The sequence below is a fragment of the Monodelphis domestica genome, chromosome 2, assembly GCF_027887165.1.
Source record: "Monodelphis domestica isolate mMonDom1 chromosome 2, mMonDom1.pri, whole genome shotgun sequence".
NCBI classification, from domain to species: domain Eukaryota; kingdom Metazoa; phylum Chordata; class Mammalia; order Didelphimorphia; family Didelphidae; genus Monodelphis; species Monodelphis domestica.
In genome coordinates, this window is record NC_077228.1 from 223,300,857 (window position 1) to 223,315,896 (window position 15,040).

General features: G+C 35.9%; 1 protein-coding gene across 8 annotated transcripts in view; it reads left to right on the forward strand.

Moving 5' to 3' along the window:
* LOC100029087 (ATP-binding cassette sub-family A member 10) overlaps positions 1-15,040 on the forward strand; it is a 142,161-nt gene that overhangs the window by 113,962 nt on the left and 13,159 nt on the right. For all 8 annotated transcript variants that reach the window (XM_056817227.1, XM_007482723.2, XM_056817226.1 and 5 more), the window contains 2 exons: positions 9,267-9,384; positions 10,284-10,375. In XM_056817227.1, coding sequence (XP_056673205.1) covers positions 9,267-9,384; positions 10,284-10,375 — 210 coding nt within the window. The remainder of the gene's footprint in view (positions 1-9,266; positions 9,385-10,283; positions 10,376-15,040) is intronic.

The following is a 15,040-nucleotide window of genomic DNA, read 5'->3' on the forward strand; positions in this document are numbered from 1 at the left end:
CCAAGTGAGGAGACTGACAGAAAGCCCCAAAAGCAAAAAAATGAGAGGAGCAAGAGCACAGACAAAAACGGGGAGCAAAGAATGGGTAAATATGAGCAAACAACAGAAAGAGAATAAAGAAATTACAAATGACAGCTTCAGCACAAGCAACGAACCAAGAACAAACAATACACAGGATGAGGCAAGTAATAAAACCAAATTGCCCTCCAGAATGGTTGAATCAATTCACAACTCCCCCAGCAATGAATTAATGTGCCAACTTTGCCACATATCCTCCAGCATTTATTACTTTAATTTGCTGTCAGGTTAGCCAATCTGCTAAGTGTGAAATGATACCTCAGATGTGTTTTGATTTTCATTTCTCTGATTATAAGAGATTTAGAACACATTTTCATGTGTTTATTAATAGTTTTGATTTCTTTAACTAAAAATAGTCTATTCATGTCCCTTGCCAATTTTTCAATTGGAGAATGGCTTGATGTTTTGAACAACTGTTTTAACTCTTTTTAAATTTGAGTAATTAGACCTCTGTCAGAGGTTTTTGTAATGAAGATTGTTTCCCAATTTGTTGCTCCCTTTCAAATTTTGGATGCATTAGTTTTGTTTGTACACAAACTTTTAAATTTGATGTAATCAAAATTATTGATTTTACATTTGTGGTTCTTTCTAACTCTTGCTTGGTTTTGAAGTCTTTCCCTTCCCAAAGATCTGACAATGATACTATTCTGTGTTCGCCTAATTTCCTTATAGTTTCCTTCTTTACATTCAGGTCATTTACCCATTCTGAGTTTATCTTGGTGTAGGTTGTGAGGTGTTGATCCAAACCTAATCTCTCCCATACCGTCTTCTAATTTTCCCAGCAGTTTTTATGAAAAAGTGGGTTTTGGTCCCCCAAACTGGGATCTTAGCCATTATCATAGACTGTCTTGCTGAGGTCATTTACCCCAAGTCTATTCCACTGATCCTCTTTTCTGTCTCTTAGCTAGTACCTAATTGTTTTGATAACCACTGGTTTATAGTATAGTTTGAGATCTGGTACTGCAAGTCCTCCTTCCTTTCAAATTTCTTTTCATGCTTGCCCTGGATATCCTTGATCTTTTGTTCTTCCAAATGAACTTTGTTATGTTTTATTTCTAATTCAGTAAAAAAGTTATTTGGTAGTTCAATGGGTATGGCACAAAATAGATAGTTAAGTTTGGGTAGGATAGTCATTTTTATTATGTTAGCTCATCCCACCCCTGAGTAATCAATGTTTTTCCAATTGTTTAGGTCTAGTTTTAATTGTATGAGAGTGTTTTGTAGTTGTGTTCATATAGTTCCTGTGTTTGTGTTGGCAGATATATTCCTAAGTACTTTATATTGTCTAGGGTGATTGTAAATGTAATTTCTCTTTCTAATTCTTGCTGCTGAGATGTGTTGGAGATATGTAGAAATGCTGATGACTTATGTGAGTTTATTTTGTATCCTGCAACTTTGCTAAAATTTAAAATTGTTGATTGTTTCGACTAGCTTTTTGGTTGATTCTCTAGGATTCTTTAAGTAAACCATCATATCATCCACAAAGAGTAATAGCTTGGTCTCCTCATTGCCAATTCTAATACCTTCAATTTCTTTTTTCATCTCTAATTACTACTACTAGTGTTTCTAGTACAATGTTAAATAACAGAGGTGATAATGGGCATCCCTGTTTCACTCCTGATCTTATTGGAAAGGCTTCTAGTTTATCCCCATTGCAGATGATGTTTGCTGATGGTTTTAGATATATACTGTTTATTATTTTTAGGAAAGGCCCTTCTATTCCTATGCTTTCTAGTGTTTTCAATAGGAATGAGTGTTGTATTTTCTCAAAGGCTTTGTCTGCATCTATTGAGATAATCATGTGATTTTTGTCAGTTTGCTTCTTAATGTGGTCAATTATGTGGATGGTGTTCCTAATATTAAACCATCCTTGCATTCCTGGTATGCATTCTACCTGGTTACAGTGAATAACCCTTGTGATGACTTGCTGGAGTCTTTTTGCTAGTATTCTATTTAAGATTTTTGCATCTATATTCATCCAGGAGATTGGTCTACAGTTTTCTTTCTCTGTTTTTGATAGGACTGGCTTTGGAATCAGTACCATATTTGTGTCATAAAAAGAATTTGGTAAAACTCCTTCTTTGCTTATTCTGTCAAATAGTTTGTATAATATTTGGACTTTGAATTTTTGATAGAATTCACTTATGAATCCATCAAGCAATGGGAATATTTTTCTTAGGGAGTTCTTTGATGGTCTGTTCGATTTCTTTTTCTGATATGGGATTATTTAAGAATTCTATTTCTTCCTCTGTTAATCTAGGCAATTTAAGGGTTTAGGGGGAAGGAAGAAGGAAGGTACCAGGACCACTCCCCCACCAACAGTACTGAGCCTTCAGCAGTGCCTGGAATCTCTGGGCAGGCAAGGGCACTATTCTGGAAGGAGTACCTTGCAGGCAAAGCTGTGCCAGGCCCAGGGCTGTGAATAAAGATGGCTGGGAGGTAGCCTGAGGAGCACAGAGGAGGCAGCCTAGTCATAGCAGCAGAGACACTCCATATTGGCCCTCTCTTCCAGAGGTTTTGGCTTAGGGCACATCCAGCTCTGTAAGTTCAACTGAACTGGGTGTAATCTCATCAAGTCTTCTGAGGGCCAGGAAGCTAAAGCTCCAACAGCCCTCCCCCACAGACTGCTCAGAGTGCCTTGCTAAGTTCAAAGGGTGAAAGTTGGCAGAAAAATAAATTTAAGAAAGAAATTACAAAAGATAGCTTCTTTACAGCAAATGGAACAGAGGGGGAGGGATCAGCAAACAACAAATCAGAAATGCCAGCGAATTGGATATAGGCTTTGGAAGAACTCAAAATGCAATTCAAAACACAATTAAGAAAGGCTGAAGACAACTTTAACATCCAGATAAGTCATCTGGAAACAGAAAACAGTGTCTTGAAAGCCAAAATTAATCACCTGGAAAATGAGGCAAAGGAGATCAAAGATGAAATAAAGAGGATGAAAGATGACCTCCATAGAAAATCGGACCAGAAAGAGAAGGGTGACAAAAAAGCCAGGGATGAAATCCAGTTTTTAAGACCCAGAATACAACAAATAAAAGCAAGAGACCTCACAAGGCAGTAGGACAATATAAAACAAAACCAAATGAATGAAAAAATTGAGGAAAATGTGAAACATCTCATTCACAAAACAGAGGATTTAGAAAATTGTTCCAGGAGAGACAATTTAATAATCAATGGCCTACTAAAAGACCATGACAAAAGAAAAAAACCTGGACATTATATTATAGGAAAGTGTACAGAAAAGCACAAACCCACAGATCTAGCACACAACAGGAGGAGCAAGAGTGCAGGCAACTACAGGGGGAAAAGAAAGGTCAAATATGAGCAAATAACAGAAAAAGAGAAAAGAAATTACAATCAACAGCTTCTACCCAGGCAATGAACTAAGAGTAAATGTAACAGAGGAGGATCAGGGAACATCAAGCAAAAACAGAAACTCCAGTGAATTGGACACAGGCTTTGGAAGAACTCAAAATACAAATCAAATCACAATTAAGAGAGGTTGAAGACAACTGGGAAAAGAACTTAAAAAGTAAGATAAGTCATCTGGAAACAGAGGCACTTGAACTAAAATAAGAAAATAGTGTCTTGAAAGCCAAAGTTAATCAGCTTGAAAATGAGGCAAAGAAAATGAAAGATGACCTCCAAAGAAAATCAAACCAGAAGGAGAAGTCTGTCCAAAAAGCTAGGGATGAAATTCAGTCTTTAAAAACCAGAATAAAATAAATAAAATCAAGAGACCTCACAAGGCAGCAGGAAACAATAAAACAAAACCAAAAAATGAAAAAAAATCAAGGAAAATATGAAACATCTCATTCACAAAACTGAAGATCTAGAAAATATTTCCAGGAGAGATAACTTAAGAATCATTGGTCTGCCAGAAAAACATGACAAAAGAAAAAGGCTGGACATTATCTTACAGGAAATTATCCCATAAAACTGCCCCAACATTCTAGAACAAGAGGGAAAAGTGGAGATTGAAAGAATCTACAGATTACCTCCTATACTTAATCCATAACTGACAACACCCAGAAATGTTATAGCCAAATTCAAGAACTACCAGACCAAGGAAAAAATATTATAAAATGATAAGAAGGAGCCATCCACATACCATGGAACCACAGTGAGGATAACACAGGATCTTCCTGCATCTACACTGAAGGACTGAAATGCATGGCATATTCTAGATATTCTAGAAAGCAAGGGTACTAGGTATACAACCAAGAACCAACTACCCAGCAAAACTGATTATATTATTACAGGGGAAGGTATGGTCATTGAATACAATAGAAGAATTCCAAGCATTTGTAACAAAAAGACCACACCTGAACAGAAAATTTGATGCCCAAACACAGATCTCAAGAGAATCATCCAAAGGTAATAAAGAAAGGGGGGAAAAACAAAAACAAAACAAAACAATAAACAAACAAACTTTTCGTAAGGGATCCAATAAGTTAAAATGATATGTATCCCTACAAGAAAAGAGGATATTTATAATTCTTAAAAATTGGTATTATCACCCTGGTAGCTAGAAGAATTATACTTAGAGGAAAAAGTGACAAACTGTATAGGATGAAATGCCAAGACATAAATATAGATATAGATATAGATATATGTATGCATAAATATATATGTGTATATATATATAATAAAATAATAATAAAAAAGAGGTTAATACCAAGAGAAATGGGAAAAGAAACAAAATTGGGTAAATTTAAATGTCACAAAGAAGCAAATGGTGGGAATGGGGGGAGAACATCAATACACTGAAAGGGTAAAGAGGTTGGAGATGGGAAATACTCAATCCTTATGTGCATTGAAATTGACTCAAAGAGGGAAGAACAATCAAATTCATTGGGGCAGAGAATTGATTTGCGCCCTATAGGGAAATAGAAGGGTAATAAACAGACTGGAGGGGAGGGAAGTAATGCAAAGGAAGGAAAGGGTGGGGGGTATTTTAAAAAGACTGTAAAAAAATAAGAGTGGAATAAGAAGGGAGGGGGGGTAGAAAGGGTATTTCCTATCTCCAATCTCTTTACTGTTACAGTGTATTGATGTTCTCCCCCCTCCTGCCATGAGTTTCTTTGTAACATATGAATTTATCCCCATTTGTTTCTTTTCCCATTTCTTTTAGTATTAACCTCTCTTTTTTAGCTTGTGTTATATATTTTTATATTTATATATATGTATATACATATATACACACATATGCATTTATGCATGTATATATGTATATATTTATATACCTATTTATGTCTTGTCCTTTCATCCTATACAGTTTGTCACTGTTCCCTCTAAGTGCAATTCTTCTAGCTACCCAGGTAATAACAACAGTTTTTAAGAATTACCAATGACCTCTTTTCTTATAGGGATACATATCATTTTAACTTATTGAGTCTATTAAAATTTTTTTTTGTTTTCTTTTGGTGTTTTCTTTGCAAATTCTTGGAATTCTTCTATTTTTTTGAATGACCATACTTTCCCCTGTAAGAATATAATCAGTTTTGCTGGGTAGTTGATCCTTGGTTGTAGACCTAGTTCCCTTGCTTTCCAGAATATCATATTCCATTTCTTTAGGTTCTTCAGTGTGGATACAGCCAGAACCTGTCTTATCCTCACTGTGATTCCATGGCATCTGAATGACTTCTTCTTGGCAGCTTGCAATACCTTTTCTTTGGTCTGATAGTTCTTGAATTTGGCTATAACATTCCTGGGTGTTGTCAGTTAGGGATTAAGTACAGGAGATAATCTGTAGATTCTTTCTACCTCGACTTTTCCCTCTTGTTCTAGAATATCAGGGTAGTTTTCTTGAATAATTTCCTGTAGTATTGTGTCCAGCCTTTTTCTTTTGTCATGGTCTTTTGGTAGGCCAATGATTATTAAATTGTCTCTCCTGGAACGATTTTCTAAATCCTCTGTTTTGTGAATGAGATGTTTCACATTTTCCTCAATTTTTTCATTTATTTGGTTTTGTTTTATATTGTCCTGCTGCCTTGTGAGGTCTCTTGCTTTTATTTGTTGTATTCTGGGTCTTAAAAACTGGATTTCATCCCTGGCTTTTTTGTCACCCTTCTCTTTCTGGTCCGATTTTCTATGGAGGTCATCTTTCATCCTCTTTATTTCATCTTTGATCTCCTTTGCCTCATTTTCTAGGTGATTAATTTTGGCTTTCAAGACACTGTTTTCTGCTTCCAGATGACTTATCTGGATGTTAAAGTTGTCTTCAGCCTTTCTTAATTGTGTTTTGAATTGCATTTTGAGTTCTTCCAAAGCCTATATCCAATTCGCTGGCATTTCTGATTTGTTGTTTGCTGATCCCTCCCCCTCTGTTCCATTTGCTGTAAAGAAGCTATCTTTTGTAATTTCTTTCTTCTTTTTCTGTTGTTTGCTCATATCCACCCCTTCTTTGCTCCCCATATTTGTCTGTGCTCTTGCTTCTCTCATTTTTTTGGTTTTGGGGGCTTCCGTCAGTCTCCCCCCTTGGAGCTTTGACAGAAGATCTCTCTGTGCAGTCTCTGGGGGAGGATTGTTGGGGGTTTGAGCTTCCCTGTCCTTTGGAGGCTTTTGATTGTATTAAAATCTAGCAGTCAATGAGGGAGGGGTGTGGAGCCTTGACTTTCCTGAGTTCTGAAAACTTTTGAAGGGATTAAGTTCAGCTTGTTTGGGCAGGGTGTGCTCTGAGGCCAAAAACCTGCTGTAAGGCTGGAGCAAATATGGAGGATCTCCACACCTCTGGCCAGGCTGCCAGTTCTATGTTCCCTCTCTAGTTCCTTCCCTGCCATCTGTGTTCAACACTCTGAGCTTGGCACAGCACTGCCAGCAAGGGACACCCTCCAGACCAGCACCTTTGCTCACCCAGAAGTTCCCGCTGCCGCTAGAGTCTCAGCAGTCTAGGTGTCAGAGGGATAGGGGTCCTGGGACCTTCCTTCTGCCTTCCCATTAAACCTGAGTGTTCTCAGATTCCAGCTTTTTTTTGGGGGGGGGCTAACTTTTGAAGTGAGTGCAGCAGGAGGGTTCCTTAGTTCTGTCTTGTTGTTAGGTTTGATTTTCAGTTTCCTAGGAGCATTCAGTTTGCGATCTGTAAGGAATGGTATTCAGAGGTCTCAACTTTTGCTCTTTCTAGGCCGCCATCTTGACTCTGCCTCCTGTCTTTATTTTTTAAAAAATAATGCTTCATCAGTGTTTAAGTCACCCAAGTTCTGATTTCACATTTTAAAAATAAAATGATTAAAATGCTAGAATCAGTAGGAAATTCTCACATTGAAGTCACTTATGAACCCCTTTTTAAAAAAAATCCTTACCTTCTGTCTTAGAGTCGATATAGTATATTTTTTTCCAAGGCAGAAGAGCAGGAGGTTCTGGGCAAAGGGGTTTAAGTAACTTGCTCTGGATCAACTGGGATAGCTGTGTTAAATTTAAAATTAGTTTCTAGTAATAAAAATATTATATTTTTATGAGACTTAAAAATACAAAATAAGAAAGCATTTGCTTAGGAGGGCTGAAAGCCCCATTCTATTTCACTTACACTACATCTTGAGAGGCGTGTGTCTTTGGAAGCTGAAGCAGGAAGAGTGAGAGACCCAAAGTAGGTGGAGAGTCAGCCTAAATACAATTTCTGTTCTCAGCCCAGGTGGGAATTCAGGTGAGGTTACAAGGCATTTTAGGAAGTGGCCAAGGACTCCTGGGAATTGAAGTCTGGGGTTCAAATCACTGTTTCTTAGTTGTCGGAGCAGCTAAGAAGTTAGACCAAAAATTCTTAAATGATCTATCCTCAAACTACTTTTCCAGGTCAATTGTTTTTCCAATGAGATATGTAATATTTTATTCTATTTTTTCATCCTTTTGTCTTTGTTTTCTTATCTTTTGATGATTCCTGAAGTCATTAGTTTCCATTTGTTCAAGTCTAATTTTTAAGGAATTATTTTCCTTTTGTACATCTTTTCTCATTTGGTTTATTCTGCTTTATAAAAAAGTATTCTTTTCTTCAGTGAATTTTTGTATCTCTTTTAAACATGAGATCAATTCTATATTTTGGGTGTCAGTTTTAGTAAATTTTTTGTGAATTTTTAATGTTCAATATGTTAAAATTGAGTTCTGGTCACTTGGGGTTGGGGAGACACCATCCAAAACTTCAGACTTTTTCATGATACAGTTTTTTTACTTAGTTCAGGGGAGTATTCAAGTTTTAGGGACTTCCAAGGTAGTGTGATCTGGGGAGAGATGTGGTTACTGATTTCTTGTTCAGTGCTCTGGTTTTTATCCAGGAAATACTCCTATTCCCCTATAGCTGTAACACTAGCACTCCTCTCTGCCCTGGAACTATGTCTAGGAGGACATATTGTCCTCCTGTAGCCACTTTAATAGTGATCCATTATGCCTTGGAAATATGACCAGGACTTCTATTTCCTTGTGACAACCACAAGAATTCCTCTCTATCCTGCTACTATCAACTAGCACTGGATATGGGTACCAGAGTTGCTAATCAGTGTCAATGGTACTCAGTGCCAGAAAGAGGCCCTGTAATCTCTTTCTGATCACTTGTCAAGTGCACTTCCTATCTCTGCATTGTGAACTTTCTGAAGCCTCTGTTGCTGCCTTTTTGTGTATGCTACCAGACATTTCTCTACTCTGTTTTCATGAACCTTTCCTACAAACTTTCTTACACTGGAAAAATGCCTCACCTTGACCTTTTTTTTTTTTGCCACTCTAAAACTTGATTTGAGGGGTGTTATTTTAACATTGTTTCAAGAATGTTGAGAAAGTTAAGCTGGGTTACTATCTCTGATCTGTTGTATTGGCATAAATATATTCTTAAACATACCAAAGAAAGAAAAATTCTTAAGGAAATATAAATAGAACAATTCTCTTATCCCCATGTTAAATTTACACCAATCAAATATAGTAGAAGTTCATGAGTTTCACATATAATTCTTTTTTGTTGTTTTTTCTTTATATGTTGTTCATTTTTGGCTATGGTTTTTAAATTATTGATAAAAGCATCAAAAAAAGCAAAAATGTAATTCAGTAAATAAGCACTAAGACCTTGCAGTTTAATTACAGCCTATATGTTCCCTCAGTGAAAAATATGATTTGTTCCATAGTCTGGAATTAAAAGTGTCCTCTGAAGGGAGAATGTAGCACCCTTCTGAAATTTAATGAGGAAATTAACTTATCTTTTCCAGAAACCAGTCATTATTGCCAATTGTCTGCGAAAGGAATATGATGTCAAGAAGAAAATGTGTTTTTCAAAGAGTAAGAAGAAAGTGGCAACAAGGAACATCTCTTTTTCTGTTAAAAAAGGTTAGAAACACTGGCCACTTTTACAAAATAGTCCTGATCTTCACAATTTAGGATATCTGAGTAGAAAAATGGTGATAGTGGTAGTTTTGTGTGTGTATGGAGGTGGGGTGCAAAAACTTATTAGCTGTCTTAATTAATAAGTGTTCACATACAGAAAATGTTTGATCTATTCTTATAAGCTTCAAGAAGAAGAGAAAGGAATCATGAATGGAAATTACAGAGAGGGATATTTCAACTTGATATAAGGGAACTTCCCAAGAATTAGATAAGGATAAGAAAAGCTAGGAAGCCTCTCATTTCCTTGCCCTAGGGATATTAGAGGTGAGGAAATTCCTTCTATTTGTGTAGGTCAACACCTTCTCAACTATAGTTCTAGAGGTTTTTTTAAAATACTGAGAGATTGATAGACTTTTCCAGGATCAAAAAGTTAGGATTTTGGAAACTAAGCAATCTAGTGGATAGAGTACTGGGGCCAGAGTTAGGAAGACTCACATTCAAATCTGGTCACAGAAATTTACTAGTTGTGACCTTGGGCAAGTCATCTAACCTTTGCCTGCATTTTCCTCAACTATAAAATGGGGCCCATAATAGAAAAAATTTATAGGGTTGTTGTAAGTATCAAATGATGTAATATTTGTTAAGAACTTAGCATGGTACCCATTGAGGGACACAGTATTCCCTAAGTTAGGAAATCATCACCTTAATGTGGAAATATTTGCACTAATATTGATAATGTATATCTTAAAATATCATGATTCATTTTATGACCTTGATGACTGACTATTCACAAAGAAACTAAGTGGGTAAGGAATTTTTTACTGTGTTATCAAATAAAAAATCTCTTTAGTTAGTGGATATTCACATTATAAAGATTGACAGTCAGTCCTAATTTTTTCTAGGTGAGGTACTGGGGCTATTAGGACATAATGGAGCTGGCAAAAGTACATGTATTAGGATGATAATTGGAGATACAAGACCAACTGCAGGAGAGGTAAGTATAACAAAAGGAACATATTTTGGTTGATGAAGATCAAAATAGAAGATATTAAATAAATATTAATTCTAATCTTGTATATAAAGGGGTTCTTTTACTATTTCAGAGTGCCTTAGATAGTTAGTAGATGGATAAGTTAATTCACAGATGATACCAATAACATCCACAACATTTATTAGATAGATTCTATGTCTCTTCTAATATATGGAAAGATGTAAAGAAACATCATCACAAGACTTTGTCACTATAAAGACATATTTCATTTTTTGTATGTGTGTTTGGGATTTCTATTTCAATGAATAATCCTTACTGTTTCATGTGGTGAATCTTAAAAAGAATTACTCAACAATATTATGTCAATAAGAAATTATTGAGCATTGAGAGGAAGTATAACATTATACAAAGTCCTAGAAATAACAACATTTGTAGGTTTTTTTCAGTTTTATAAGAGATTTCATGAGCACTATTACTTTTGATGCTTGTAACCTTGTGAGTTAAATAAGAGTTGTAATATTAGTATGCATTTTTGTATGTAGGGATGAAGAGAGGAGAAATAGAAAGAAGAAATATGACTTGTCCTAGGCGATGCAGCGAGTATATGATGGACCTAGATTTCAGTCTCAGTGCCTCTGCTCCATCTGGCCACCAACCAGCACAAAAGAGTGATTAAATGAGAAGTTCTTCCAGTACTTACATTTAATATAGGAGACAATAAACCCACAATCAAGAGAGATATTCTTGAATATATTCAAGGAGAGCAGTAATTTGGGTATTTTATTGATCAAGAAACATTGCTATAGGATTCCATAGTAATTTATTTCAAATGAGACCAGAAATGTAATTCTCAAGGATAATGGAAAATAATGCTTTCATTCATGTCTAACAATAGTCTTAGAGGTAGAAAAGCAGTGCTGGTGTAAGCAAAATTGAATAGTAGAAGTGCCTAGTTTGGTTTCATTTTTTTCCCTTTCTTTTCTATGGGAAAATAAATCATGAATCACATGGAAATAAAAGGCATTTTAATTTTTTTATTTTAATTTTTTGTCCTCTTGGAAAAAAGAAGCTTTTTAAAATTATTTTTTGCTTTTATTGATAAAGTTTGTTTTGCAAGATGAGGAGAATTTGAATACTCCTTCCCTGTTGACAAGTCCAAACTTTGTCTCTACCATTTCTCTTGGAAATCTCTCCTCCCTTGAGGTCCACTCAAGTCATATTTGCCATCCATTCAAGATTTTAGTTATTGTTATTTACTTGTTTTTTTTAAAACTCTTACCTTCCATCTTGGAATTAATACTGTGTATTAGTTCCAAGGCAGAAGAGCAGTAAGGGCTAGGCAATGGGGGGGTCAAATGACTTGCCCAGGGTCACACAGCTGGGAAGTGTCATATTTGAACCCAGGACCTCCCTTCTCTAGGCCTGGCTCTCAGTCCACTGAGCTACCCAGCTGCCTCCTGTTATCTACTTCTAAGGAGCACACTCTGTCTAGATAAATGGACACAGATATATTGATATAAAATAATTATATTCCATAGTATATTCTAGCTTCCATGTCCTCAATTTATTCATTTCCCCTGATCTACTTCCTAACCCCAATTCTGTTACACTAAGAGATAGTCATACTGTGACATGGAAATCACTTTTAAAAGACTGATATATATTAATTTAAGGTCGCCAAGGAATTCAGCTATGTAATTCCTTAATGAAAACTCAAGTCAGCCGTCAACCTTTTATGGAGTTTTAATTACAAACAGGAGGAAGAAAGGAATTAGAGATAGAGAGATAGAGGGAGAGAGAAAGGGGAGAGAAGGGAATAGGGCTTAAATACCCCTTCTGTTTAGCCTGGGCCAAAAGGCCCAAGCCCTTAGATAGCTGGGGCAAAGAAAGAGATCAGTCCCTATTACTCACATGACCAAAATGGAGAAACAGTCTCAGAGCCCCCACCTTCAGCTTCCTTCAGAGCAAGCTTCTCAGAGCACACTGCAACCACTCCAACAAACTCCTCAACCACCTCCGACTCAAGTCTTCAGACCCCCCTATCCTTAAGGAAACCATCCAAGTTCCCTCCCCTCAGTCCTCACATCTACCAATCACCTGTCCATCAATTTCCCTGTGCCAATGGAGGCTCTAGCTTAATCCAGGACCGCCCAGAGGTCTCTGGCTTTGCACATGTCTGTTGAAGGTCATATTTTCAAATAATTAAATCTTTGATCCTTTGCTACAGCCCTTTCTAAATCCTGTTAACCTGAGTAGGGTAGAGGTTGGAATAATTAAATTTTGATCTAGGCTGCAGCCCTTACTCAATCCTGTTAGGACTGGATAGGGTGGAGATTGATTCCAAGTATCTCCATTGTATCAATTCTAAAATCAATCATGACTCAAAGAAATTCCTGTTCTATGTTTAAGCATAGGTCAAAGTCCTTTCCATTGTTCAGCAAAAGGTATCTGTCCTAAAGTAATCTTAAGAAGGGAGGAGAAGGAACCTCCCATGCCAATGGGGTTCACATTCCAATAGTCAAGACCCACTATCAATAGGAAATTTTTCAAGTATGAAATTTCCCAATGGTGAAATTTCCAACATTTATAAGTCTAAGAAATTTTGAGGTTTACAGTCCCCCCTTATGATCATTGGGAGACTAGTCTCCCCATTGATCATTTAACATAATCATTTTGTAGTTCTAAATTCACTTCTAACTAAAGATATACACAATATTCAATTTTCTAAGAGAAATTAGAATAGTGAGAGAGGAAATAGAAAAGAAAAGAAAGCAAAACCAATGTTTTGCTAGGCGCATTGACAGAAAGCCAAATTAGGGGCAGTCCCTTTTGGCATAAATGTGTACAGTTACAATAAATGTTCAATCAAAAGTTCAGTCCAATCAATCACATCCAAAGTTCATTCTTGATCTTCTTGATGAAGTGTAGGTTTTCGGCATCTTTCTGCAACAGTTCATTCTCTGGATATAAAAATTTCAAGCTTCTTTCTTGAAGATCTTTTCTCAAACAGAATCAAAATCTTTGAATTTTTTTTTATAAAAGTAAAATCTTAAACAAAATTCTTGGATTTTTATAAAAATACAATCTCAAACAAAAAAAATTCAAAAATTCTTAAATTTTAAATTAAAATACAATCTCCCCTGAAGTAAGTATTTTAAAAAAAATATCAAGTTTAGCTCAGAATGCAATGTTCAGTTATGGGGGTGTATGTGTCAATTATCAAAAGAATAGAAAAATAATCAAAAACATAAGAAAAATTCAAAATAGACCTTGTATAGGTCCAGTTTAAAGTAATTTCTATCCCACAAGTATGTAGGACAGAATGCAGTAATATTTCACTTAGCCATTTGTAGTCAAGACTACAGGAAGTTGCCATAATATAAGAAGGAAAGAATTAGAATTCTATTTTGATGGGGAAATGTCATTCCCTTGTCTGATTTTTTTCCTCAGGGATATAGGGAGCCAGCATGATAGTCAAGCTTTGTACTTGTTTGAGTACTTCGAAAAGAGTGTAGATACAAGGAAGTCCTACGACTTAAACATAAGTTAAGCATCGCAACCTCGAGTCTCACTTTAATATTTCTTGTGTGCTCTATTGGCACTATTCAGGTTTAGTCTGTGCTCCTTGTTTTTATCCCTTTTCCTGGAATCAGACACAAACATTAATCACAGTCCTATAATATTTTATCAATAAATGGCAGGTTCCCACAGTTTAAAGCTTTTAGGCATATATTGATATTATAGCAAGAGTATATATATTAACTTGTATTACTGCAGGGAAAAATAATATTAATATTAATTATGTGTACCTTCAGTACAAAAATGAGAAAAAATCAAATATCCTGATCAAAAAAGAAAAGAAAAGAAATAAGAAAAAATAAGAAAAAAATCAGTAATTCAATATATTCTTGGAAAAAAACAGCATCCATTTGTCTATGGATTATTATCTCCAATTCTTATGATAAGATAGAGTCACAATTCATATGATAGGATAGAGTCAATCAGTCTCAGCAGAAGATGCTTTCTTCACATGTGAGCAGTGAAACCAAGAGTCTCTTTCTCCAATCTTTATAGATGTTGGAGTAGTTAATAATATTTGGAATGGTCCTTCCCATGAAGGTTGAGTTGCTCCAGTTCGCTTGAAATTCTTGATATAAACTTTATCTCCTGGGTTCAGGTGATGCAGAGAAAAGTCTAATGGTCCAGCTTGTACTGCAGCTCCGGATTCATGAAGTTCACGTAGTTTGTGCTGTAACTCCTGTATATAGGAAGCAATAGTAATATCTCCCCCTAATAGTGATGTATAAGCCGGGGAGAAAGGCTTAGCTTGTATAGGCGGATGTCCAAAAAGCATCTCAAATGGTGAAATATGTAAGTCTCCTCTAGGCCTGCTTCTAAGATAAAATAGGGCCAGAGGGAGAATTTCAGGCCATTTTAAATGGGTCTCAGTGCATAATTTGCCAATCATAGTCTTAAGTTCTTTATTCATCTTTCCTACTATTTGGAGAGGAGAAAAAAAAACTGAAAAAGGTTAATTAATATCAACAAAATCAATACAATCTAAGAAGAATCATCTTTATTATACTGGGAAGTTCCCTGGGCACCCTCCTGAAGGGCACCTCTCTGAGGTTCATTAGCACCTCAAGCATGTTTTGGATGAGCGCCATT